This window comes from Gymnoscopelus braueri (assembly GCF_963280865.1).
Source record: "Gymnoscopelus braueri genome assembly, chromosome: 24".
NCBI lineage: Eukaryota > Metazoa > Chordata > Actinopteri > Myctophiformes > Myctophidae > Gymnoscopelus > Gymnoscopelus braueri.
In genome coordinates, this window is record NC_137626.1 from 13,753,066 (window position 1) to 13,780,848 (window position 27,783).

General features: G+C 39.6%; 1 protein-coding gene across 2 annotated transcripts in view; it reads left to right on the forward strand.

Annotated features, from left to right (window-relative positions):
- LOC308080684 (protein NLRC3-like) overlaps positions 1 to 27,783 on the forward strand; it is a 414,646-nt gene that overhangs the window by 157,177 nt on the left and 229,686 nt on the right. The window contains exons 10-18 of one of the 2 annotated variants that reach the window (XM_080422614.1): positions 3,777 to 3,845; positions 6,642 to 6,690; positions 6,927 to 7,175; positions 10,549 to 10,584; positions 15,950 to 17,708; positions 17,876 to 18,046; positions 18,566 to 18,718; positions 18,894 to 18,940; positions 25,505 to 26,529. In XM_080422614.1, the coding sequence (XP_080278740.1) occupies positions 3,777 to 3,845; positions 6,642 to 6,690; positions 6,927 to 7,175; positions 10,549 to 10,584; positions 15,950 to 17,708; positions 17,876 to 18,046; positions 18,566 to 18,718; positions 18,894 to 18,940; positions 25,505 to 26,076 (3,105 nt within the window). In that variant the 3' untranslated portion in view covers positions 26,077 to 26,529. Of the gene's footprint in view, positions 1 to 3,776; positions 3,846 to 6,641; positions 6,691 to 6,926; positions 7,176 to 10,548; positions 10,585 to 15,949; positions 17,709 to 17,875; positions 18,047 to 18,565; positions 18,719 to 18,893; positions 18,941 to 25,504; positions 27,206 to 27,783 lie in introns of those variants that run through there. The other variant, XM_080422613.1, reaches the window with a different exon arrangement.

The window sequence follows — 27,783 nt, forward strand, 5'->3', positions numbered from 1 at the left end:
TCGCACATAACATGTCAACATCACTTGTCAACCGCTTTTCATAGTATGCATTACATCCGGGGAACTGGAACATACGTAGTTTCCAAGACAAAACCAACTTAGCAGTGTTTATATCCATCTCAATATATCACCATGACCATTTAAACAGGCTGCCCTTTGCTAAAGAATCAAATGAAACAGATGGGTTCCTTTCAGTGTTCAAAGACTACTTAAGAAAGTTACTGCAGCCTACCATCCTCATATCCAAGGTGTGTGCCGCAAAATGAGAATCACCTTTTAATCATCCCGACCTTTAAAACAAGTATAGCTTAGCAATACGAGAGCATAGGCAACAGTAGAATGCAACCAGTACATTGAACCAGCACTGCAAGCCAACACAATAACCTATTATTACTTGCTTGATTTGAAATTAATTCACTTCATTATTATATTAAACAGCCTACTTTACCGCCACCACAAAATAGAGGCAATTGAACTGCTACAATTAATTGACAACCTCCGATGCAATTCAGCCTACTCTGCAAAATAGATATCAGAAGACGTAGGTTTACACAAATGATAAATAGCTATAGCCACCATCGGACACATGAAAATAAATCAACCCCACACCTACTAGCTGCAACATAAATAGACTAAGATGATATGACCCGTCTGCACAACTATAGACTACTTTGATTATAAAATGTTTTATATACTTTGATTATAAAATGTTTTATATATCTATATATATGTATTATCCAAGTTGTATTCAGCAACGTAAATCACCTTTAACTAATCCTGACTTTTAAAGCAAATTAAGCTTAATTAGCTTTGCAATACAAGAGCATAGGCAACGTAGAATGCAACAAGTACATCTAACCAGCATTGCGAGCCAACACAATATAAAGCCTAATATATCTTACATGATTGCAGATAATTACTTCAACATTATATCTAAAAAGCCTACCTCCACAAAATCTTAGCACAATTAACTGCTACAATTACTTGACAACATCCAAGCCATTTAGCCTACTTTGCAAGTTAGATAGCAGAGAACGTAAGCTACATCAAATGAAAATAGCTGTGGCCACCATCAGCACATGAAGATAAAATCAGCCCTACTCATACTGGCTGCAACATTAAAAGATGTACACAATATAATGACCAATCTGCACAACTAGACTACTTTAATCATAACATTTTAAGAGCACCATAATGACCAATCTGCAATTATAGTTTCTTTACAGTATATTTAAGAACATCCATTGATTGAATATTGTTTGAAATCATGAACCAGACCAACTAAGGAGTACTTCCTAAACGGAGATACTTGCTATATTTGCTGCTTTACTCAAGTGAAATCTGCCTACTCCTGTATCACTGAAGTGACAAGAACATTTTAGCTGAATTACTTGTAATTATCTGACTTTATCTTGGCGGTTACAGTGCCTGCTTACTCCGGAGGATTTAAGCATACTACATTTCCCAGACTGCACCAAAAGTTCAACCAGTGACGTCATAGTCAGACACGACAGCGTGTATTGCGGAATGCGGAAGCGAAGCTCGCCACTTTATACCATAGAATTAATCATTTAATCCATTCAGCCCAGAAGCCATACCGGAACATTATATAGATTGATACAATTATTTTCAATTAAAGCTTCTGGTAGTAAACGCGTAGCAGCGCAGCAAGAAGCAACCTTACTTAAGCTTCACGATAAACAGCTGATGTCCTTCTCTGTCACTAGACATATGGGGTGCGTTCGAAAATTACACACCGGAGCACACTTGCCTATTAGTTTGTATTGGCCAGTGCGCTCAGTGCTGTATTTTCGAACGCACCTATGATCTCACCCTGCAGGAATGTTTAAGTTACCCTGCAGGAATGTTTAAGTTGCCAGATATTGAGAGAGAAATCAGCATGACATATATGAAATGTAAATGATCTGCTACTTTCAAATCCTGAGATACAAGTGGAATATTTGAAAGATTTTGTAACAAATCCGGGGGACCATGACAGAACCACCTTAGGAAGCAATCCTAAGCAACTATACCCCAGAAATAAGCCAAAACCACCAATAACAAGCGACTTTACAGAAAAATAAGCTCAGCGATGCTTATAATAAATCAGACATGGCAAAATCCCATAGCCCGGAGGGACATACACCGTTGTTGTTGACGTTAGAAACACCTCACTGCAATTTAAAGTAGCTATGCCTTTAGAAATCGAACGAACACCACATTAGAACCAGCAGCCCACAGCTGAACATCAACAACAGCATTTAGCAGCAACAGCAACTTAGCTTTTGTTGAATCAGAATAATGCACTTTAAGCATTGTGTAGCAGTAGCACCAGCAACAACAGCAGCTACTGAGCTGGGGAGCATGATTTTTTTAAACAGTGTGTAGAAGTATCACCAGCAAACAACCGAACAACCGAACAACCAACAACCAGCAAACAACCGAACCACAACCGCTGCATGACAACACCTATGAAACACTAAGCAGACAGAACACAGATGAAGGTGAGCTTAAATAACCCGCCCGATTGGACAGCTGACTGCCACGTCAGAGTATGACGTACTGTATGGGTCTGCATGATGACAGCCCCATAGAATCTCTCTCGAGTGTATGCTGCCAGAACTAACTCGCAGGCTACGTATAATCTACTTAAACTGTTGAATATTCATAAATGTCTCTGTTTTAAAAACGGAAAAGCATGATTGAACTTTAAGAATGCCACTAATTTGCAACCCAAGGAAAGACAGGTGTGATTCAGATTTCAGGTGTGTTAACACAATTGCAATGGTGTATCAATGAAATAACCAATTAGCATTTAATCAGCAGTTTATAATTAGGACAATAAAGTAATAACTGCTGAAAATGGGGCTTTGCAGTTTTATGTTGATGTTTTTTTGTAACCATGGCCACCATGTTGTCACTTTGGTATTTTATCTTGCACTGATTGGTCAGTTATACCTGTCCTATCGGCCCTTATCAGTTTTTAGGTATCAGTCTAAGGCAGGGGTCGGCAACTTTGATGATGGAGAGGGCCACTAAATTTCCACACTCACTCCAGAGGGCCACATTGCATGTACTGTCGGGCAGACGCCTCTCATCTCCGTATTTGAACTTTTTTCGTAAATTAATTGATCGTCATTCTATGTCACACATAGAATGGCTCAAAACGTGTCGCAGCGTGACACATTTTGAGCTTGTAGATCTGCTATTTTTGCTACTTTTGAATTGTAATCCAGATTTTTTTTTTTGCTGTTTTTGAATTGGAATCCTGAAAAGTAACATTTTTGTTTAATTTCAAATGCATTTAGTTATACTTAGGTTAACTTTATGAACTTAAATACAAATACATTGGACTTAAAAAAAGACAACAGAATTTTAATACTAGTCATTAAGCTACTAATATAGACTGAAGTAATTAAAGCGGGTCATGTTTGCATGTTTGGAATTGTAACAGCTGAAATCAATAATATATCAGTATTCCGATATTAACCTGCGGGCCGCATTAAGTGAAGGTGGGGGGGCGCATGTGGCCCTCGGGCCACCTGTTGCCCATGTATGGTCTAAGGGCTTATCAGATACACTCTCTATGTGTTTTTATGGATGGAGACTGTGATAAGCTTGTGCTGATTGGTTGACTGCTGTACACACACACACACACACACACACACACACACACACACACACACACACACACACACACACACACACACACACACACACACACACACACACACACACACACAGTTTCTTCAATAATGAATAATCTCTTTCAACAGCAGTGTATAGAGATGGAGTCCAGAGTGGATGATGGTGATTGTGGAGAAACAAAAGGTTCCTCAGAGCAGGTAAACAGCTTCAACCTTTGTCCTCAGACAGCTTTCAGATGACCACACACATCATGACTGTAGGTTTACTGTCTGTTTTCTATATACAGTGTGAACAAAAGGAAAGGGTCAGCACACCGTCTTGATGCTCCCAATCATTTAATGAATAAGCGGTCAAAAAAACAACAACGTTTCGGCCGATGTGGCCTTCGTCAGGTATACTGAGCTGAGTGAGGAGACAGGTATATAAAGAGACAAAAGAGGGCAGAATTCACAAATCACTGAGTGAAGGCACCCGGAGACAACGCCCCTATTTGGAATTCAGAGTCTATGACAGATCCATAGATAAGCCATTATTATTCCTATGTGGCCATAAGGAAAAAAAGCTCCCTGAGCTATATACAGAGAGTCAACACAGTTAGATGTATACAAAAATTTAAAATGCAATAAAGCAATGTAAAAAGACAAGACTAGTATATGTGACTGGGTACAATGCTTTAGGCAGCAAGGGGGCATATCTTATACAACCTTGTTGAACCAGAAACCTCAAAGCAGAGAGAATGTTACAGGAAAGGCTTGATGTCGAAGTCTGGCCATCAGTCAGTTTCACAGGGCACTGACGCTAGCTATAATGCACAGGCTACTGATCTGGCCAATAGATTCATAGAAAGAGGGTACAAACGGGAATGAGTTGATGTCGCTTCTGATTGTTTTAAAGCCATGACGCAAGAGGAATGCCTCATACCTAAAATTCAACCTCAAAAGGAAAATTCTCCCTTTTGTGTCCTCAGGTACTCACTCACGGGGTTTGATTTAAAAAAAAAGCAAAACACTGGCATATAATTCAATCAGACCCAAGACTCAATACTGTTTTTAAAGAAGCCCCAGCTGTGGTCTTTAAACGCCCTCCCAATTTGAGGGACCAGTTGGTGAGATCTTATACACCCGAACAGAAGCAAAGCACCTTTTTGTATAACATTCCCGATGGGAACAACAGGTGAAGTAGTTGTGCCCAATGCAGCTTCACGACAAAGTGTAAGACTTACACACACCCCCACAGTGGAAAATCTGTGAAGATCCGCGGTGTAATTACCTGTAGTACCAAAAATGTGGTGTCCCTGGGGCTTGGAGTACGTAGGAAAGACCAACAGACCCCTTCACACCCGCATCAGCGAGCACCGGTTTAATATTAGATGCAGGGATGAAGGAAATCCTGTGGCTCTGCACTTTCAACAGGCAGGCCACAGCTCATTCCGTTATGTAGGCATTGAAAAGGTGACACAGCCCCCCAGAGGAGGCAATCAGGAGCGCTGCCTACTGCAACAAGAAATATTTCATATTTACTATCTTAATTCTATGGCTCCTCATGGTCTAAACGAGGAATTCGACATCGAGCCTTTCCTGTAACTAACATATACTAGTCTTGTCTTTTTATATTGCTTTATTGCATTTTTTTTTGGTATACATCTGACTGTGTTGACTTTTTTTCCTAATGGCCACATAGGAATAATAATGGCTTATCTATGGATCTGTCATAGACTGTCTCCTCACTCAGCTCAGTATACCTGAAAAGGCCACATCGGCCGAAACGCTCATTCATTAAATTATTGGGAGCATCAAGACGGTGTGCGGACCCTTTCATTTTGTTCACAATGTATTTAGTCGGATACATGACCCGTTGAAATGTTTGGATGTGCGTGTAGGCTACTTCCTAACCGCTTTCTATATACAGTTACATGAATTAAAACTACCTTAAAACTCTGCAATTTAACCCAATGTGCAATGTACGACTGATCTGATCGCTTTACGTTTGATGTTGCAATCTACCAAATACATTTATTATTATTATTTATTTGTCAAATATATTGCACATTATATCAAGTACAAGCTCATGTTATGTCCATTACAGCTTACACACCAAGTGTTGTTCTTCAAAAAGAGCTAGGGAACAGGTCACATTTTATACATTTTGTTTTCACATTGGCCCTCAATATATTTGCTTGGTATTAACTATAGCTACTTAAACTGTTGAATATTCATAAATGTCTCTGTATTAAAAACGGAAAAGCAACATAAAAAGCTCATTGTTGCTGCTGCTTAAACTTGGTAGTCCATTTGAGGAGGCTTTATGTGACCCACATTCCCACCTCAATGCTCTCTAGTCCAGTTGTGTCTGCAGCCTCTGCATCGCCCTGTGGTGACATATTTAATGATTTATTCTGGATGTGCACCATGGTGTGTGTCTCTATAGGCTGACACACCATTTACCCTGATGTATAAACTGATGGGCTTAAGGACCAATGACCTGTTGTATTAAAGAATACTGAAACACTGACAAAAATGGGGGATATTTTATATATAAAATATAACATCAAAACATCCCAGGTGGTTGGTTTTAGGTTGAAAACCACTAATGTAGCCAATACCATACCAGACATAATGTTGTTTAAAGCTGCACTATGTGCCTTTTTTGTAATGAATACAATTTAATTTATCCAATCTGTATGGTAGAGTATGTGAATACACTATAACTTATACAATTAGGGTGGTTGTATTTTGTCTTCCTGCTCTTCTAGAGACACATTTAGATCGTGTCAAAGGTCATGTCTCTCTGACACAAATTTTGACCTGAAGGTCAAGATTCAATGTCTCCCCTGAGCAAGCAGGCAGGTTCTATTAGCTCAATGGTAAAAAAATAATCTGCATTTGTGCAGGAAACCAGGTTCAAATCCAGGGTAGAAGAGGAAAGTTACATAGTGCTGCTTTAATAGCGCTTCAGGCATAATATTATTGACATAACATGACTGTGTACAACAGGAGGCTGATGACAGCTTGACTTCAGAAAAAAAGGATGCAGAAAAAAAAGGTGAGCTTTTTCTGTCCGTGGTACAATTCAATGCTTCACGTAAACAGTGTTTAGGTTGACTGGTCAAACCTTTTGTTTGCTAGTGTGTATCAATATCTTATTCCAAAATATAAATACCAGTTGTTACAGTACTATTCGTGTGGGGATGTAGCAATGCAGATAGCTTTATGTTTCATTGATATGACATAATTGCCTGTGATGCATTTAACTCAACTGTCTTTTTCTCTTGCAAACAGCACGTTTTGTGATCCAGAACAGGGCAGACTTGATTCAAAAGGTTTCCATGGTCATGCCTATAGTAGACAGTTTAGTAGACAGAGCCATTGTCCCTCCTGAGCTCTATGCCAGGATTAAAGCTGAGAAGACAAGCATGGACCAAATGAGGGAACTGTACACAACCAGAATAGATCCAGGGGGAACCGATACTAGAGCAGCGTTTTACAGTGCCCTTGAACAACATGAGCCCCACCTGTTGGAGAGCCTTGGTAAGAACAGATGTAACTAAATTACTTTACCCCCCCAACTCCCTTTTTCTTTTTTTTTTTTTCACGTTTCGGCCAAAATGGCCTTCAGCTACTATCATTACTAGACACACCTCGTAACAAGGATCAATTTTGAATTCTGAAACTGATGTCAGTTTAACATCACTTTCAACAATATTTAATCAATTCTACAATATATATATGTTTTCATTTGAAAACAATGCAATACAATGTATTGTCAAGACAGGAAAAAAAACTCACAGAAATCAATTCCTCATTTAAGGGCAACTTTACAGATTTTTCACCCAAATCCTATTTTAAAGTCGAGGACATAATAAACATGAGGTTGGACTGTGTTTTGTGATTTTTCTGTGTTTTGGTATTTTGAACATTATTTCCTCGACTATGACATCACAGTACAGAATGCAGTTCTGCCTGGACTACAGCAGGGCTATACTGAAGAAGGTACAGTAAGCCTACGGGCCGGGCAGACGCCGTTGGCGTGCATGGGAGCCAAAACTGGAACCGGAAGTTTGGTGAAATACATTGAAGTCTATGGCAGCTGGCTGGACCAGCTTGTGAACAAACACTATTTCTGAACGATTGCGTGCTAATCTGTTCAGGAATATAAAAGAAAATATATCATATGATGTTTTCCAATCAATTGTTTTTCAATGTGCACACTGTATCATTTTGTTGAGGTAACTAAACAGCAACCAGTTCTAGGAAAACTAGCCCAAAAGAAGAAACTAAGGCGCTAGGCCATTACGAGCACTTTAAACCTATATACTGTAAACATTGAAAAGAGCCGATCTACAAGCTCACAACGCGTCACATCGCGACACGTTTTGAGCTTGTAAATCGGCTATTTTTTAAATATTTTTTGTTCCAACAGAACACAAATCTGGTAGGGGGGGCTCCCTGGCACAAAACATTTTCCGATGAGGGTTAGGGACAAATACATATTAATTTGGGGGTCCAGAGAACCACTGGTTCATAATTAAAAAATTTGGTTCACAATTAAAAGATTGTGAAGCAAGCTCAAATAAGCAACTACACTTTAGAAGAAAAAAAAAACGCAACCCTAAATACCAATATTTTCAAGCAACTCCACAGAAAAATAAGTCCACAGAAAAATAAGCCCAAAGTCGCTTATAATAAGCAGACATGGCAAACACTGGTTTCTGGCTCTGCAGATTTGGTTGTCAGGCGGTCAATGATGGACAGTCTCGCGATACTTTGGCACGTTCAGAAACTTACTTTGTGCTCTTTAGATAGCTCAATACATGTATACAGTGTACACATCTAAAAGCGACACAGCAGAAAACAATGTGTGATATGTCTTTTATTTTCCTGGGCCGAGTATTTCACAAAAGTCGCCGTCGTTCAAAATTAGTTTGTTCTAAGCTGGTCCACCATGGCTCTCTTAGACTCCAATGTATTCCATGGCTGCAGTTTGGCTCCCGGCCGACGAAAATGACGTAGATTGCCATACCTTCTTTTATATACCTTGGCCTAGCAGCACCTTCACAGTGAACGGCACCATGACACTCCCACAATAACTTATGACGATATGTAAAAACCATCTAACATCATTGATATTTGCACACACAATACAAATGACTATTTACATAATACAGGTTAAAACTAATACATAATGAACTAAATAAATTCAAAACAAAAGCCAAACTGACAAAAAAAAACTCCATCACACCCTTTTCCCTTCCCTGACAACTTGGAGCCTATTCTGGGGGGAACATTCGCCAAAAATAGCCGATCTACAAGCTCACCACGCAACGCGTGGTGAGCTTGTGGATTGTCTATTTTTGACAAAGAGATTTGGTGTTGGCAGAAAAAAGCGTCCAAGAAAACGTTGCTTCATTTTTACTGAGAATAGAGGGTTTAAGACAAGTGCATGTGAATGACATCAATAATTATGAATGGCAGATTCATATGGTGGAAGGGTGCAATTTATGACAATAAAGCACTGAGATGTTTTGTTTTTTTGTAGCCCACGTTTGTATGTGAAACTGAATAATTAATACAAACTTTTTGTTTATTTGGGATTATAATTTTTCGTTCTGCTATTCTATATTATGCTCACATAAGATATTCAGATGGGTAAACTGTGCAAAGTATTCAAACGGTCTTTCCGTTTTTTCCCATATAATGGGAGTGGATGGAACGGCCACCAAACGCATATGTGTGACCGCACCTTTAACAAGGTGATTGACTGGAGGGGAAGGTGTACTGTACTATGATGTCATATTCGAGGAAATCATGTTCAAAATATCAAAAAAACACAAAACACACTCCAACATCATGTTTACAGTATTATGCCCTCAGCTTAATTAAAATAGGATCTTGGTGCAAGATTGTTGCCATTATTTGGAGCTTCTGTTTTCAAATAAATGAATAGAAATCACCTCATTTTGAAGTAATGTCACTTTAGTGGTCCAGCCAAATTCACCTTATTTTCAGCTCCACAAGCCAAGGTAGTGGTGGAAAGTAAGTATTGAAAGCATCAAACCCCCCCCCCCCCCCAGTAAATATATTTCCAATGATGCTATTTACATGAAATTTCTACCAGACATTGGTATTAACTCAAAAACACATTCTTGAGTTCTTCCTTGGCCTCCTGGGAGTGTGTGTGCAAAGTTTAATTAACTAATGTTGCGTTCAAATACAAAAGATACTAGGTAAATGGATAAAGTTAAAGGGACATAGTATATCTGTTGCTGTGTTGCTGTTGAAGTGTTGATCAACATGTTCATTGATGTCAGCTATATGCAACTGATATGCAACTGACTGACGGAAATAATTAGTTTCCCGAACGTGCTTGTTGGCTGGGATTCATCATGAGATAGACCTGTGATCTGCGCAAATCAAGGTTCTACACTCCCTTTCCTGAATCACACATCAGACTTTACTTAGAGAATATATACCAAACTTTACACTCAAATATAGTAGGAAGTTAAGAACAGCTTTGTGAATGAGGCCCAATCTGTGTAGAGGAATAGGCCAAAATTCTGTTTGGATGATTTGTTTATTCATACAAGAAGCGTCATTCAAAACATACAAAATGTATTTCAATTAGCATTTTCAATAATTTTATCCCTGTGTCATTCAACATCATTATCATTTATGGACTTTAATTTTGGGATTTCTTCATCGGTGTTAATTAGCATCATTAGAAATATATTTACTGGGGAAAAGGTTGACGCATTCAATACTTATTTTCCCATGTGTATATTGGTTAACAGGATCGTGTGATATCTACTGGCTAGATATGAATGTCTTCCTCCCTAGATAATGACAAGAATCCCATTAAATGAATCTTATGTCAACTCACTTCATTACTCCTCCTCTTATGCAGGAGCTGTACTTCCATCAGAAGACTCAGCTAACAGTGGTGAGTTATGAAACATTTGATTTAACTGCCAACCTTCTAGAGAGTAGTATGAAAGTCACAGCTTTAACATGATGGAGAGGAATAACCACATGAATCCTGTTCTGGGCATATCATAGGCAAACATTCAGCAAAAAGAGGCAAACATTCAGTGAAAATAATACTTTTACAAGACTTGTAAGCTTTTTGATTGGCTATTTACAGCAAAGAGATTTAGTGTTGAGGGAAAAGGGGAGGGGAACAAGTGCAGACCCCCTGAGGAGCTCTGGTAATCTAAGTAGGGTCTAAATGGAAGTATCCTCTAATAGTGACCTCTATTCAATTAAAAAACGGCTCTCTATTAATGACCGGGAGCGTTGTTGAAACAAGCAATTAAAAGCCTTTATTCTAATACAAGCCTCTTTTTTTGTATAATAGAAAATAATAATAATATATTATATATTATGTATAATATATATAATATATATAATATATAATAATAATATAATAGAAAATAATAGAACAATAGAAATATAGGCCTCCTTTCAATAAAAACCTGGTACCCGCTACAGTTGAAACAAATAAATGCCTGGGTCACTATTAGAGGATTTATGGTAAACACTTTGGCCCTCATTTATCAACGCAGCGTATAAACCGGCGTATATTTTTCCATATATTCGGCCGTACACCAACGTCGAAGTCACATTTATCAACGAATCCTACACAGCTGATCCGAGCCTACATTTGGTCCCAGGCTTGATAAATGTCACGGCTGGAACCTAGCGTCATTTAAATAACACGCCCTTAAATATTCTCAAAACGCCCCGATTTTACGACATGAAGAAGGACCATAATACGACCAAAGACATCAAAAGCCAATGAGAAAGAGTTTCCCCCGCCTGCCTCGCCACACACGCACACGCCCCCCCCCCCCTCTCTCTCTCTCTCTCTCTCTCTCACTCACTCACTCACACACACACACACACACACACACACACACACACACACACACACACACACACACACACACACACACACACACACACACACACACACACACACACACACGCCCGCCCAGCTGTGTTTTTCATGTATTGTAATCCGTAGCGGTACAATCTTTGTCACGTAGGCTTGTAGCCTACATGAATGACATATTATGATACCAACCACATCGCCATGAATGGAATACGTTTGTATATTAATTTATTTAACCCATACCGAGCAGTGCACAAGCAGTCATGTAGGATATTCCCCGTGAGACTCGGACGGGCGGCAGTGATTCGGCGGCAGTGGTTTCGGTCCGTCCCGTTAATAAGAGATTGGAGCGTCGGGTTTATATCCTTAACCCATCCAGGTTGTAGTCTTCAAAACTCTCTATGACATAACTCCATAACATAGGACAAGCTACTGTAAGTTTGTACACCTCACTGTCCATGAAAAGATCGTCGGCAGTCCCGACCGCGGGACTCCCGAGTCCCGACGCAAAAGCGCTCGTATATTTTGAAAATAGCAGATCTACAAGCTCACAACGCGTCGCGATGCGACCCGTTTTTGAGCTTGCAGATCTGCTATTTTAAAATAGCCAATGCAACTGAATGACTGCTAAAGCAGTTTGTTTAAATTACTTTATAAAATGTTATATTTTCACAGGGATTAATTATTAGTGTGTAGATATACATTTAGGAGTGGATTATGTGTCCAGATGCCTGTCAGACAGTCAGACAATGCTGCTCCGCAGGTCTAGAATGGAATAAACGGGCGCAGCCAACGTCAACAACTGGTCTCGACCAGACGTGAGATCTCAGCGTATGGTAGGATGAAGCCCACGTCAGCATATATTGATAAATGCCGAAAGGTGCGGTGATCTCGCCCTACGCCCATTATTTGGGCTGCACCGCGTTGATAAATGAGGGCCTGTGTCTAAAAAGGTCTCAGACAAAACCTCTGAAGTTTCAAAGCATTCTGATGAAAAGAAGCGATAGATGCGGACTTGATCCGATGTGATAGAATTTATTGAGAAAAGTCTGTCAGTACAGCAAAAAATCCAACATTACGTTTAACAATACCTCAAAAGGAACATTGTTTCCATTGCAATCTAATTCCCTCAATCTTACTTAAATTATTTATTGATTAATTAATGCATTAATTAATTAATTAATTTTATTGTGAGGTTGTAGATCCGCCATGTGTAGCCTTTGAACAATGTGGTTAAATTAATCACATAATGTAATGTAATTGTGGGCTACTCAAGTTATATTGAGTTTACATAGGTTTTTACACAACAATATATGCAATTTATATTGCACATATTTGTGTTATGCTTGTTTAGGTAGGCCTACTGCCTTAACAGGCAACAGGTAGTGTTATGTGGCCCTATATTGCATACATAACGATACATAACGGTACAAAGCGTCAGACGCAGTTGTCATTTCCACGCCCAGTACCAAATGTACTTGCACCCATATGTGCACCATGGGAGAAAGTGAGAAAAGTCAGATAGTGGTTCCACCTTAGATCAGCTCTGACCTCATCTAAAGCCTGGTGCATTACACCAGTGTAGCTTTTCCCTGCTATTTAATAAAGAGCGCATTAGATAGAACATTGATCTATTTGGAACACACTTTTTACTATCATAATCCATTAAATTCAACACATCACTCACATTAAATGTGTTTGATGACATTGCTGAGAGATTCAGCATTGGGATTATTGCATTGGGTGAGTGCCTGGAGGCATCAGTCAATTTGCTGCATGTGCTGGGAGGCATTCAAAACGTAAATCATATTTGTGCTGAAGGGATTGATGGGAGCTTGTACAAAACAGTTTTCACCCACTTTCTTACCTTTTTAAACCTGTGATGGTACTTTTTCCCTCCATTACGTAACAATAAATCATGCCAATGCACTCATCAAACGCGCTGGAAGAGGGTCTTGGCTCTCGAAGGCAGATATCGTCACTGCCTTTAAAGTCCTTCCTTTCCATCCTGACTTCTGGTGTTTCTTTGGTGTCCGCTGGCAAGGAGCTTATTATTTTGCTGTCAGGCTCAATTTCGTGTGCAAAAGCAGTCCTAAGCTCTTCGACAGGGAAGCCCTGTGTTGGAGCCTGTCAAACACCCATAAGTTTCCATACCTCGTTTATCTCCTGGACGATTTTTGTATAATTTTCCCCCTTCATCCCCACCCACTGATCATAGAAAACAGAAGGCCCCTCCACATCACTCAAGTTTCTGGGAATATCGCTCTGTATCGTTCAGTTCCAGGCTTCACTTCCAAAGGAAACACTCGACAGAATAACCCCTCTTCCTCATCTCCACCAGTTGCACCAAACATCAGCTTCTTTCCCTCTTAGGCCATCTTAACTTTGCCCTTCGTATCATTCCTCAAGGACAATTTTTCATTTCATCTGTTTTCATTTGCCTCTTTTGTCCCGTTGCTCTTGGATTCCATTTCTCTTAACAGTTCAAATCGTGCCGAGCTTCGTCTCTGGCTCAATTTTCTCGCCCACTGGAACGGCATCTCTTTTTTCTATGAAGATCTTCTTATCTTATCCATCCGCAAGACATCAACTTGTTCACAGACGTTGCTCCTTCTGCCGGTTTTGGGGGTTTCTGTAATGGTAGAAGGTTTGTTACGCTGCAGACTGGCCAGCGGAGCTTGCAGGAGAATGCCAAATTCAATCTTCAGCCTGTATCCATTAGTAGCAGCCGCCGTTCTGTGGGTCCTGTGGTAATCTGTGTGTACCCAAGCTTAGGCAATCAAGCCCAATGTCTTTACTACAGCTTTCTTCGGTTTCCTGAGATGTTCCGAATTCACTTCTACTCAGTGTTTCGACTCCTCTGCGTCACTGTTTCTCAGATTTGTCTTTCTTAGACGACACCATGGTCTATTACATAAAACGCTAACCAAGCATACCGGTCTTCATTTTCAGAAATCAATCGCCTCTGAACCCATTCGAAACTCTCTCGAATTACTTACGATACTGGAAGTGTCATTATGTGTGAGTCGGCATGACCATTACGTGCAGCCGCGGCTATAAATATTTATATTCACTTATTGTCGTGCAGATTGGAAATTACCCTCCTGCCACGAGACAAGACCGTGGTCTCAAAGCGCTGTCCCAAACATCGCGTCACGATCAAGCGTACCGATCAAAAAAGCCCCCACAGCTAAAATATCCCTGGTTGCAATGGGTTGTTAGCTACTACCTTTTATTTGTTAAAAACAAAAGAACAAAAACAGCAGTGAGATAGCAGTGAGAGATGAGACGAGGGCGACTGTTCTACAGATATATAATTGTCATGAATATTATACATAAAATAGAATAGGTTAATGCAGACCACCAGCAAATGGTCCACGAACCACCAAGAGACCACAGACCCCAGGTGGATTCAAATAAGTAAACAAGTGTGACTTATCACTTGACACTCAAACTTGCTGGTGTTTAGACGTTAAAGGAGCATGAAACCCCAGGCAGATTTTTCTGTTTGTTTTCCAGTTCAGGTTGAAAACTACTGCAGACTAAAAGTACGGCAGACACAGCTGCACAACACAGCTGCACAATGGCAGACACAGCTGCACAACACAGCTGCACAATGGCAGACACAGCTGCAGAAGCAGAACACAGCTACTCCAGACAAATGACTAATGAGTGTGTTAGATTTTCATAGGCGTGTCCAGAGCCAAGGGCATGCCAATGTGTAATTTTAATAGACAGCATTGACACACTTAAAATCCAACACACCCATTATTAATTTAATTGGCTGCAGCTGTGTTGCTTACATCACTGTGTACTACTGTAAGGTCATTTCAGACGGGAAGCGGCCGACACGCCTATGTCATTAATTTTCAATGAGAGGCGGGCAATTATTTGGGACACGCAGAGAAGTTGAGGGGCCGTGAGGCGAGCGGGCGCGGTCCCGTGAAATTCTCGCGCTCGTTTGTGCACACGCGCGCGGGCAGCAAGAGCTGGATTGTGGTGAGTTTTTGTTTTCCCCACACCGCGCAGGAGGACAAAACGATAATGATCGCGGCGCGATCACCGCTGATCCGAGCGGTAACGATTGTTTTTTTTTACCTGAAGTGGAAAACAACTACAACATCAGCTTAGGGTTTCATGCCCCTATAATGAATAGAGTCATTATCAGAACAGAAATACATTTCCATGCCATTTTTATTTGACCAATTCTAATATTACAAGAGATTAACAACAAAAGAAACATTGGACATCTCTATACCTAGTTTAAATATGGTCAATAATGAATGACGTCAAATGGAAGACTGTATCATAATTCAGCATCTACAGCAGCAAAAACATGGACCCCATGTAATTACCAAGACCTCTCATTTGAGTACATGCACTTACTGATGTCCTCTGTTCTTTGGTTATTTAGAAATGCTTACTCCTCAACAACTCAAGTCTTATTTGAAGAAGGAGGTTCAGTGTTTGATTGAGTGGAAACTACCTGAGGAAAACCCAGAAGAAACACCTCTGAATCAGATCTTCACAGAGGTCTACATCACAGTGGGAGGGAGTGGACAGGTCAACAAGGAACATGAGGTCAGACAGATTGAAACCGTGTCCAGAAAACCATTCAGACCAGAAACACCAATCAGGTTTGTAGACATCTTTAAACCTTTACCTGGAGAAGATCCAATCAGAACAGTGATGACGAAGGGAGTGGCTGGCTCTGGTAAAACAGTCTTAACTCAGAAGTGCACTCTGGACTGGGCAGAAGACAAATCCAACAAGGATATCCACTTCATGTTTCCATTCACTTTCCGAGAACTGAACTTGATGGAGAAGAAATACAGCTTGATGGAACTTCTTCATGCCTTTTTTGGTAAAATCAACAAAGCAGAAATCTGCAGCGGAAAAGGGTCTAAAGTTGTGTTCCTCTTTGATGGGCTAGATGAGTTTCGTATCCCTTTACTCTTCCAGAAGAAAGAGATCTGCACTGATGTAGAAATGATAACCTCAGTGGACGTGTTGTTGACAAATCTCATCAAGGGAAACCTGCTTCCTTCTGCTCGCATCTGGATAACCACACGACCCGCAGCCGCCAATCAGATCCCTGATAAGTATGTTGACAGGATGACAGAGGTGAGAGGGTTCACTGACGACCAGAAGGAGGAGTACTTCAACAAGAGAATCACTGATGAGAACCTGGCAAGTAAAATCATCTCACACATCAAGACATCGCGAATCCTCCACATCATGTGTTACATCCCAGTCTTCTGTTGGATCATTGCTGGAGTTCTGGAACACATTTTGATAACAGGGGAGACAGAAGTGCTGCCAAAGACCCTCACCGAGATGTACATCCACTTCATGGTGGTTCAGTCCAAACAGAAAGAGGTCAAGTATGACTGGAATCCAGAGAAGAATACAAAGGCGATTCTGTCTATGGGAAAACTGGCTTATACACATTTGGAGAAAGGCAACTTGATCTTCTACGAAAAAGACATAACAAAGTGCGGCATTGATATCAAAGATGCTGCAGTGTGCTCAGGAGTGTTCACACAGATGTTTAAAGAGGTGCGTGGTGGGTTGCACAAGGACAAGGTTTTCAGCTTTGTCCATCTGAGCGTCCAGGAGTTTCTGGCTGCTCTTTATGTCTTTCACTCATTCATCAACACTGGCGTCAATGTACTGTCAACCTCCAAGTGGTCAAAGCTGTTTAGACCACAGTTAAATGACCTCTACCAGAGTGCTGTAGACAAGGCCTTACAGAGTCCAAATGGCCACCTTGACTTGTTCCTCCGTTTCCTCCTGGGCCTCTCGTTGGAGACCAATCAGACTCTCTTACAAAGACTGTTGAAACATACAGGAATTAAGTCACAGACCAATCAGAAAACAGTGCAGTACATCAAGAAGAAAATCAGGGAGAAAACCTCTGCAGAGAGAACAATCAATCTGTTCCACTGCCTGAATGAGTTGAATGATCATTCTCTAGAGGAAGAGATCCAACACTACCTGACCTCAGGAAGTCTGTCCTCAGAGAAAGTCTCAACTGCTCAGTGGTCAGCTCTGGCCTTCATGTTGCTGTCATCAGGAAAGGAGCTGGACGTGTTTGACCTGAAGAAATACTCTGCTTCAGAAGAGGCTCTTCTGAGGCTGCTGCCAGTTGTCAAAGCCTCCAACAGAGCTCTGTAGGTGAACTGATGACTGAATATATTTAAAATATTATGTCACATTTTTATAGGAAAGAATACTAACGTTTCACTGCTGTTTATCCTTCTTTAATAAATTGCGTGATATTGATTTTACAGGAAAATAATTGCAAAATAAAAACTTTTTATCGCTGCTCTTTCTGCAGGCTGAGCGGCTGTAACCTCTCAGAGCGATGCTGTATGGAGTTGTCATCAATTCTCAGCTCCAACTGTAGTCTAATAGAATTGGACCTAAGCCAAAACGATCTGCAGGATTTGGGAATATTTCATCTCTGTATTGGACTCGGGAGTCCACACTGTACACTGGAGATCCTCAGGTCTGTATTCCTGAAAATGATCCTGGCTTAACACATGGAGTTTGCCCTGATCAGTCATCAGAAGTCATGTAGTCATGCAATTAATCCTCCACAAACATTTCTGTATTTTTACTACTGCTGTTACCTGCCAGTGAGGATCTGCCTCCGTCCTATTCCTCCTGATCAACAGCCCCCTCTGACAGGCACCCCCCCAGCCGATAACAGCCACTAACACAGTGACAATGTTCGCTTCCCTCCCCCAAACACAGGCCATTGTGTTTGTGTAGATGCTCAGTTAGCTGGATGCACCACGATGGATTCAAACCCCTAGACTCTGTGATGGTGCCCTGGTACTTTACCCCTCTGCCACCTGAGCGTCCAACAGAGCCTACTATAATAAATATGCAAGCCTTGTCTACAAACTGATCAAGTATCATAATAGCAAGTATGAAACAACGCTCTCTGTCTCTCTCTCTCTCTCTCTCTCTCTCTCTCTGTGCGTGTTCGTGTGTGTGTGTGCGTACGTGCGTGTTTGTATAGGTTGTCAGGCTGTATGGTCTCAGAGAAAGGCTGTTCTTATCTGGTCACAGCTCTGAGATCCAACCCTCATCTAAAAGTGTTGGATTTAAACTACAATCACCTAGGAGAATCAAAAGACACGTTGCGCTCTGCTGGACAACTGCAGACCCTCAGGTAGGGAGAGACGTGCTGCCAGTCAGTGCAAATGTGCCTAGTTGTTAAAGAGTAGTGAAATCATACTGTGATGCTGTAGTAGTATTTAATGTTTAATGGCATAAATGCATTATCTATCATTGTTACTATTATCAAATAGAATATACAGGCATGATTTTGATTGTCTTTCACCCAGTGTTGACCATCTTGGAGAGTGCAGGCTGAAACCAGGCTTCAGGAAGTGTAAGTGTTTATTCTGTTTCAATAATGAAATCAAAGCAGCACAATGCTATGTAGAACAGCTCATATAAACAGCAGCATGTGACTTTCACTTAACATAACTGTAATGTGTTTATATTAACAAAAACATGTATTATATTTCCTGAGGTTTATTACACAACACAATCTAGTTTTGGGTGAACCCTGCCTACCTACTGTACTTCTCAAAGCTTTCATCACTTCCTCTCTGAATTCAACTCTCTGGCAGAGAGCAAAGAGCACACCAAACAGAAGTGATCTAATTAAAGATAGCCTCTTTCTAACTAGAAAATATTGTTCCTAAGGAAACAATGTCGGCTCTCTTCAAGCCAAAAAATAGTAGTATAAAAAGTACAAATTCAGTTTGACTTGGAATCTCTGTCTGTGTGTGGGTGCAGACCTGCCAACGGTTGATCAGATTGGGAGCACCTGTTGCCATTCTCCTAATTGTCATCAGTTACACACCTAAGATAATAACTTAATTCTGTCTAAAATCATTTTTTTATAATTGTTTTTATCTAGTTTTTTTTTATTGATTGGCAGGCCAGTCAAAATTGCACCACAGGCCGGAAGTTGCCCACGGGCCTGAGTTTGAGTATCACTGGAGAGGGACATGGGTTGATATTAACGGTCTTAACTCAAAATCTATACATCACACAGCTTAGATCTTTGGATTAAATCGGAGAGCAGACCCGTGCGAACTTGGTGATGTAAAATAATATCTGTAGTGTGAAAATTGCGGCCGCAGTGATTTTAGGAAAACATGGGTCATTCCTCCTGTGACCTCTCTCTCTCCACTAGCAAAACCCATTGGAAATGCATTGGGTGCTTAAATATTTAGAAAACTGCAAATTAGGTAAAAATTAAGTAAAAATCTCAAGCGTGCATGTCCACAGTAAGGGAGTGAATGGAGTTTCTAGGTGAAACATATATAGTGTGCTCGCTGCTGCTGCAGCTATCGGCAGTTGAATAAAGCTTGTTTTCACCAAAAACGCAATCTGGGAAAAGAAATCCGAGATAAATGTATTTTTATGAATCATTGCAGCGGACCAGGTGATTTATTTTTTAAATGGCGTCATTTCCAGGTCTATTCTTCTCTGGAAGTCAAAGCAGCATTCATAGGTTGAAGAAGAGCGCCCTCTAGCGCAATCACTGAAAACACCATGATGACGTAGATTTAAGTCAATGGCGGTCAAGCGTTGGATTTGAGATGACGTAATATCGAATGAAGGCAGAAAAGTCCCCAGAAATATAAAGAAAAACTAAAAGTCCATGCTTTTAGATATATTTAAGTATTCAAAAGTATCAATTATAAAGTAGATTTTATAAAATAAAAAAAAAATCCAGGAAAAACAGAATAATATTGAAAATAGCCAATCTACAAGCTTAATATGTGAGCTTGAAGATATTGGAAATAGGGCTTAACCACTTAAAGTAAACACTATTATTAGTTAAACAGACCTGAGTTACAACTGTACTTGGACCGCTTTATTTTGCCTGCCGATCTACAAGTCGCGAGCTTGTAGATCTGCTATTTTTGGCAAATGTTTTCCCCAGTATACTGTAGGCATGCTGGGGTTCAATTGGTTAAGTAGTTCCATTCCAGGATCCAGGATCCATTTGAGTACAAATAAGGGTCCATTTGGTTCCATTTGTACACATCAGATAAGCTGATGATAAGGTGTGAAACGTTGCTCCTGTTCTCCATTAATCTCTATATGCAGAATGTCCCATTTCACAAGTTTTCAAATGTATAACATTTATAAAAAAATCCTTTGAAAATGGCAGATCTACAAGCTCACAATGCTTGTAGATCTGCTATTTTCCAATGGCCGAAATGTATATAGGGCTGAAGTGGTTATATATGTTTTGTAATAGTAATCACAGTCTACAAAGTAACAAAAGTTTTCAAATAATTGTACTGGAGTAAAAGTGTAATATTTGCCTCTGAGATGTAGTGGAGTAGAAGTAAAAGTACTGAAAATTGGAAATACTCCAGTAAGTAAAAATACCTCAAAAGTGTAATTAAAGGAGAATTCCGGACATTTTAAGTGTTATCTTTGATGTGTCGTTACTCACCTACCGACGTAAACAGTGGCATTGTTTATTTCCAGATATTCCCCTGTCGTCATATTTTCAACCTCCTCCGTTGTCATAATGGGAGCGCGTGTCATAGGGAAATTCGTCTATTATAACCGATGCAAAGTTATTTTTTTCTCTACTACTACTCATTGTGGAGTCTGATGATAGTCAAACATGCAGTGAAAGTTCCTGAGAGGCTACCGCTAATGACGAACGAGCTAACGCTAGTTGCTTGTTTCTCAACATGGCAACACCAAGTTGCCAGGTTCTGGGAGAGAAACAAGCAACTAGCGTTAGCTCGTTCGTCATTAGCGGTAGCCTCTCAGGAACTTTCACTGCATGTTTGACTATCATCAGACTCCACAATGAGTAGTAGTAGAGAAAAAAATAACTTTGCATCGGTTATAATAGACGAATTTCCCTATGACACGCGCTCCCATTATGACAACGGAGGAGGTTGAAAATATGACGACAGGGGAATATCTGGAAATAAACAATGCCACTGTTTACGTCGGTAGGTGAGTAACGACACATCAAAGATAACACTTAAAATGTCCGGAATTCTCCTTTAAGTACAGTACTTGAGTACTAGTTACTTTACTCTACTGATGGATATGAATCATATAATACAGCAGTATTTCATTATTAGCCGAAAAGGTACAAAAAGGTGTAGTACGTAATCTAAAATGTTGCTCATGCCATTAATTATGTCTGTCTTTCACAAATGAATAACTAAGGCCTATCGAGATAAAGTAGTGTGATAACAATATAGTACATGTCATTGTTGGCTTAATTTTTGGGGAACACTACCTGGAGAAAAATTCACCAGCCGCCACTGCACACGGGGCCTGTTGCCTGATTTGAGCTTCATCTTACCACGGTGCATTGCATCAGAGCCGATCTGCAAGCTCACCACGCGTCTCATTGTGGTCTTATATATCGCATAATGTTATTTGCTCGACACTATCACGCATCGAAAAATAAACCAGGTTGGCATGGCACAGACTCAGAGAGTCTTCCCTTGCAACATTGTGCTAAATCAATGGATTTAAGAACTATGAAGGGTGCACATTGACACCATGCCAGTGGTGTAAAGTAACTAAGTACATGTACTCAAGTACTGTACTTGAGTACAATTTTGAGGTATTTGTACTTTACTGGAGTATTTCCAATTTTCAGTACTTTTACTTCTACTCCACTACATCTCAGAGGCAAATATTGTACTTTTGCTCCACTACAATTATTTGAAAACTTTAGTTACTAGTTACTTTGTAGGTTTTGATTATTATTACAAAACCACTTCAGCCCTATATACATTTTGGCCATTTGAAAATAGCCGATTTACAAGCTCCCAATGCATTAAGATAAGATGCATTGTGAGCTTGTAGATCTGCTATTTTCAAAAGATTTTCATACCTTTTAAACATTTGAAAACTTGTGAAATACATAACGAGTATGCTTTCTACTTTTATTACTTTAAGTACATTTTGATACCAATACTTTTGTACTTTTACTCAAGTACATTTTGAATTCCAGACTTTAACTTTTAACGTATTTCTACATTGCAGTATTGATACTTTTACTTAAGTGAAACATTTGAGTACTTTTTCCACCACTGCACAATGCAGTGTCTGCACTGTTCCTGCGTCAGTCCATAGTTTCATAAAGCATAATTTATCTACTTGTCGATCATGCAGGGTCGTCACTTGCTAAAAAGAACATATTGCTACAGTATCTATATATTGGATACAGTCCATCCTAGAATCAGAATCAGAATCGGAATCAGCTTTATTGTCACATCACATGGTTTACAGAAGTAACAAAGTGGGTGAAATTCGTTTTTTGTGCATGGTTCCCATCGTGTCGTTATTTCCATAGAAAAAGAAGAAGAAGGAGGGGGGGCAAGTGGGAAAGGAGATCTAACAAGAGTATCTGATATAAGATATAAAGTAGGCCTTGTACAAAGGCCTACATAAACAACCAACCTGGCGGCATGAAGTGTGTGTGTGTGTGTGTGTGTGTGTGTGTGTGTGTGTGTGTGTGTGTGTGTGTGTGTGTGTGTGTGTGTGTGTGTGTGTGTGTGTGTGTGTGTGTGTGTGTGTGTGTGTGTGCCGCGCTACAAGCTTGTATATCTGCTATTTTTGAAAAATCAAGAACGTTTGTGCAAATATTTGAATATATTTTAAAGCGAACATTTGTAACTCAAATCTTTGCTTCTGGGGTCCCTGGAACAAAATATTTTGAGATGCGGGTCCGTGGCCAAATACATATATTTTGGGGTCCTTGATATGAAAAAGTTTGAGAACCACTGACATACAGTGTAGATGTACATACTGTAGCAACATAAGTTTTTTCTAAAAAGCCTTAATGGGTTAAAGTACCAAAAGTAAAAAGTACTCATTATGCAGAATGTCCCTCTTCACAAGTTTTCAAATGTATAAAAATCTTTTGAAAATAGCAGTATTTTAAATTTTCAGTACTTTTACTTCTACTCCACTACATCTCAGAGGCAAATATTGTACTTTTACTCCAATACAATTATCTGAAAACTTTAGTTACTAGTCACTTTGTAGATTTTGATTATATTACAAAACCAGTTAATGCCCTATACATTTCGGCCTTTTGAAAATAGCCGATCTACAAGCTCACAATGTGTCGCATCGCGAAGCATAGTGGGATTGTATCCACTTGTAGTGGAGTAAAAGTATAATGTTTGCCTCTGAGATGTAGTGGACTAGACTGCGTGTTACACACACAGTCAAAAAGTATGGGGGAAAAAAGTGACACGATGTGAGCTTTTATATCTGCTTCTCATGGATTAAAGTTCTCAGTCGCCACTCATCAAGTGTGTCACTCAAAGGTTATCTTCAAGCTTGCAAAGCGTCAAAGACACGTTGTAAGCTTGTAGATCCGCTATTTTCGGTTATTAGTTATTTTAAGATTAAAGAGTATTTGAAGTGGTCAAACTATATAGAATACATGTTCAATCTTCCAGAAAATCCTAATGATCTCAGATATGTATTATTATTATATATCTTTTCTGGACACGTCGTTATAGGTGAACATTTTACTGAAAATAGAAGATCTACAAGCTCGCGTTGTGTGTGTGTGTGTGTGTGTGTGTGTGTGTGTGTGTGTGTGTGTGTGTGTGTGTGTGTGTGTGTGTGTGTGTGTGTGTGTGTGTGTGTGTGTGTGTGTGTGTGTGTGTGTGTGTGTGTGTGTGTGTGTGTGTGTGTGTGTGTGTGCGTGTGTGTGTTCTTGCATGTGCGTACATAGTGTAGCATCACCATGTGCTTTGCAGTGGTGTAAAGCAACTAAGTACATTTACTCAAGTACTGTATTTAAGTGCAATTTTGAGGTACTTTTACTTTACTGGAGTATTTCCTATTTTCAATAATTCTACTTCTACTCCACTACATCTCAGAGGCAAATATTATACTTTTACTCCACTACAATTATTTTAAAACTTTAGTTACTAGTTACTTTGCAGATATACATTATTACATTATGAAACATCCATTAACCACTTCAGCCCTATTTTATACCTAGGCTATTTTCAAACATTTTAGTACTTTTACTTTTGGTAGTACATTTTGATACCAATACTTTCGTACTCTTACTGAAGTACATTTTGAATTCCGGACTTTTACTTACTAACAGAGTATTTGTACAATGTAGTATTGATACTTTTACTTAAGTAAGAAACGTTAGTACTTTTTCCACCACTGGTGCTTTGAACTTGTAGATCTCATTTATTATATATTACTATATTTTTATTTTTATTATAGTTATTATTATCATTATTAACCAGATTAACTCTTCGGGGTAATTATCAGTGGTGGAAAAAGTACTTAAAAGTGCCAATACTGCAATATAGAAATACTCTGTTACAAGTAAAAGTCCAGAATTCAAAATTTACTTGAGTAAAAGTACAAAAGTATTGGCATCAAAATGTACTTAAAGTACCAAGAGTACTAAAATGTTTGAAAATGGCAGATCTAGAAGCTCACAACGTGTCGCGATGCGATGCGCTGTCAGCTTGTAGATCTGCTATTTTCATATCATAATTTATATCCAAAAAGTAACTAGTAACTAAATAATTCAAATAATTGTAGTGGAGTAAAAGTACAATACTTGCCTCTGAGATGTAGTGGAGTAGAAGTAAAAGTATTGGAAATTGGAAATACTCAAGAAAAGTACACATACCTCCAAATTTTACTTAAGTAAATGTACTAAGTTACTTTCCACCATTGGTAATTATACAGTAGCTGAACATTACACTGAAAATGACAGATCTACAAGCTCACAACGCATCACACCGTGATGCGTTGAGAGCTTGTAGATCTGTCATTTTCTGCCATTTTTTTAAACGGTGCTCATAGTGGTTAATAAGTTACATTTGTACATTATTATGAAGTTCTATATGATTGTAAACTGGTGTTGTGTTGTGTGGTGTTCTCTCATCAGATGTGTGTGAACTCACACTGGATCCAAACACAGCACACAGAAACCTCTCTCTGTCTGAGGACAACAAGAAGGCGACATGTGTGGAGGATAGGCAACCATATCCTGACCATCCAGACAGATTTGACTACTGGGACCAGGTTCTGAGTAGAGAGAGTCTGCCTGACCGCTGTTACTGGGAGGTAGAGTGGAGTAGAGGGGTTTCTATATCAGTGACACACAGAGGAATCAACAGGAGAAGAGAGGGTAATGACTGTCTGTTAGGAGGCAATGACAAATCCTGGAGTCTGATGTGTGATGATGATGACAACGATTACCATGTCCGTCACAATAGGGAGAAGACTAAACTCTCTGTCCGTCCCTCTGACTCTGTCTTCGGTCTCCGTCGCTCTAACAGAGTAGCCGTGCATGTAGACTGTTCAGCTGGAAGTCTGTCTTTCTACAAAGTGTTATCTAACACACTGTTACACCTACACACCTTCCAGTGCACTTTCACTGAACCACTCTGTGCTGGGTTCAGGTTCTACTTTAGGGTAGGTCCCTCCTCCTCCTCAGTGTCTCTGTGTCAGATCTAGGAGGTACAGTAACGTCATGTGTCCTGGAGACACTGCTGCGCGCGCGCGCACACACACACACACACACACACACACACACACACACACACACACACACACACACACACACACACACACACACACACACACACACACACAGTTATGCAGCGCGACGCGTTGTGAGCTTGCAGATCGTCCTGTTTCCATTGTGGTCTATTGTACTCAATTCATCAGTAATACATATCGTTGCTGTGGGGCAGAAACCTCTGATCTCCATATTTTAACTCTGTGTTGTTTTTCATAAATTAACGCCCTACTTGATCATACTACAGCGTCACACAAAAGCATCAAAAGTAGCAGATCTACAAGCTCGAAACACGGCACAAAGCGACGCGTGCTGCTATACCAAGGTGTCAGTGGTGTAAAGTAACTAATTACATTTACTCAAGTACTGTACTTAAGTACAATTTTGAGGTATTTTTTACTTTACTGGAGTATTATAATTTGTTTATACTTTTACTTCTACTCCACTACATCTCAGAGGAAAATATTGTACTTTTACTCCACTACAATTATTTGAAAACAGTTACTAGTTACTTTGTAGATTCTGATTATTATTACAAAACACACATTAACCACTTCAGCCATATAAACATTTCGGCCATTTGAAAATAGCAGATCTACAAGCTCACAATGCGTCGCATCGAGTACTTTTTCCACCACTGCAAGGCGTTCAAGGAGTTAAACTATGCTCACTTTGTATTTTGAGGTCAGACATTCTTTTAGTTTAGCTTTGAGTTTGGGTAGAGAGTCCAGATCTTTAATGGGTTTTGGTAGTTCATTCCACATTATAGCAAAGGAGAAACACATCAAAGTAACATGGGTATAAATATACAAATGGCTTCTACAAAGAGAAAGGAGACATACATACAGAGAGAGAGAAGAATAAACATCAACCCCACATCCTCCTTTTCTCATCATTCCACTGTTTCTATTGATTGTATTCCTTAGTCTCAGCCTTTTCTTAATGTAATATAATGACCTATGATTGTATCGATTTATTTTGCTTATCAAAGCCATGTCTTTGGTCAAATGGTATGTAATGACCTATGAATTCATTGTATGGGACATTGAGATGGGTTTTACAATGTTGTGCTTATTAACCCTTATGTAAACCTGTGTATCAAGTGTGACATGCTTTCTAATAAACACATACTGTAAGAAAGCCACCTTGTTTTGCTTCAATCTTTAATAATAATAATAATAATAAATCCAAATCTTTGTGTGATTGGAACTTTGTTTAACATTAACCACTTGAACTCTCGCATCTCTATTCTGATGGGTACAGTAGCCAAAAATAGCAGATCTGCAAGCTCACACTGCCTTGCGCTGCGAGGCGTTGTGAGGTTGTATCTGCTATTTTCGGCAAATAGGTTTGGTATAGGGGGGGAAAAGAGCAGACTACATACAAGTTTTCTCTAAGTTTTGAGGGTTTAGGTGGTTAACTGTCTGAAAATACTCATTAACATGAATCCAACATATTTAATAGAAAAGATAATGTTTAAACAAACAATCAAACAAACACTGATGATAGTGTTGTCAATTAAGTCTGAAACTATATATGAAAACTATGAAAAAGTTTAATCTGCAACACAACGTTATACACTATGTATTGGGGGTCCCTGCTTCATCTCTCTCTCTCAGCTAAGGGGTCGTCCTTGGTCTGGA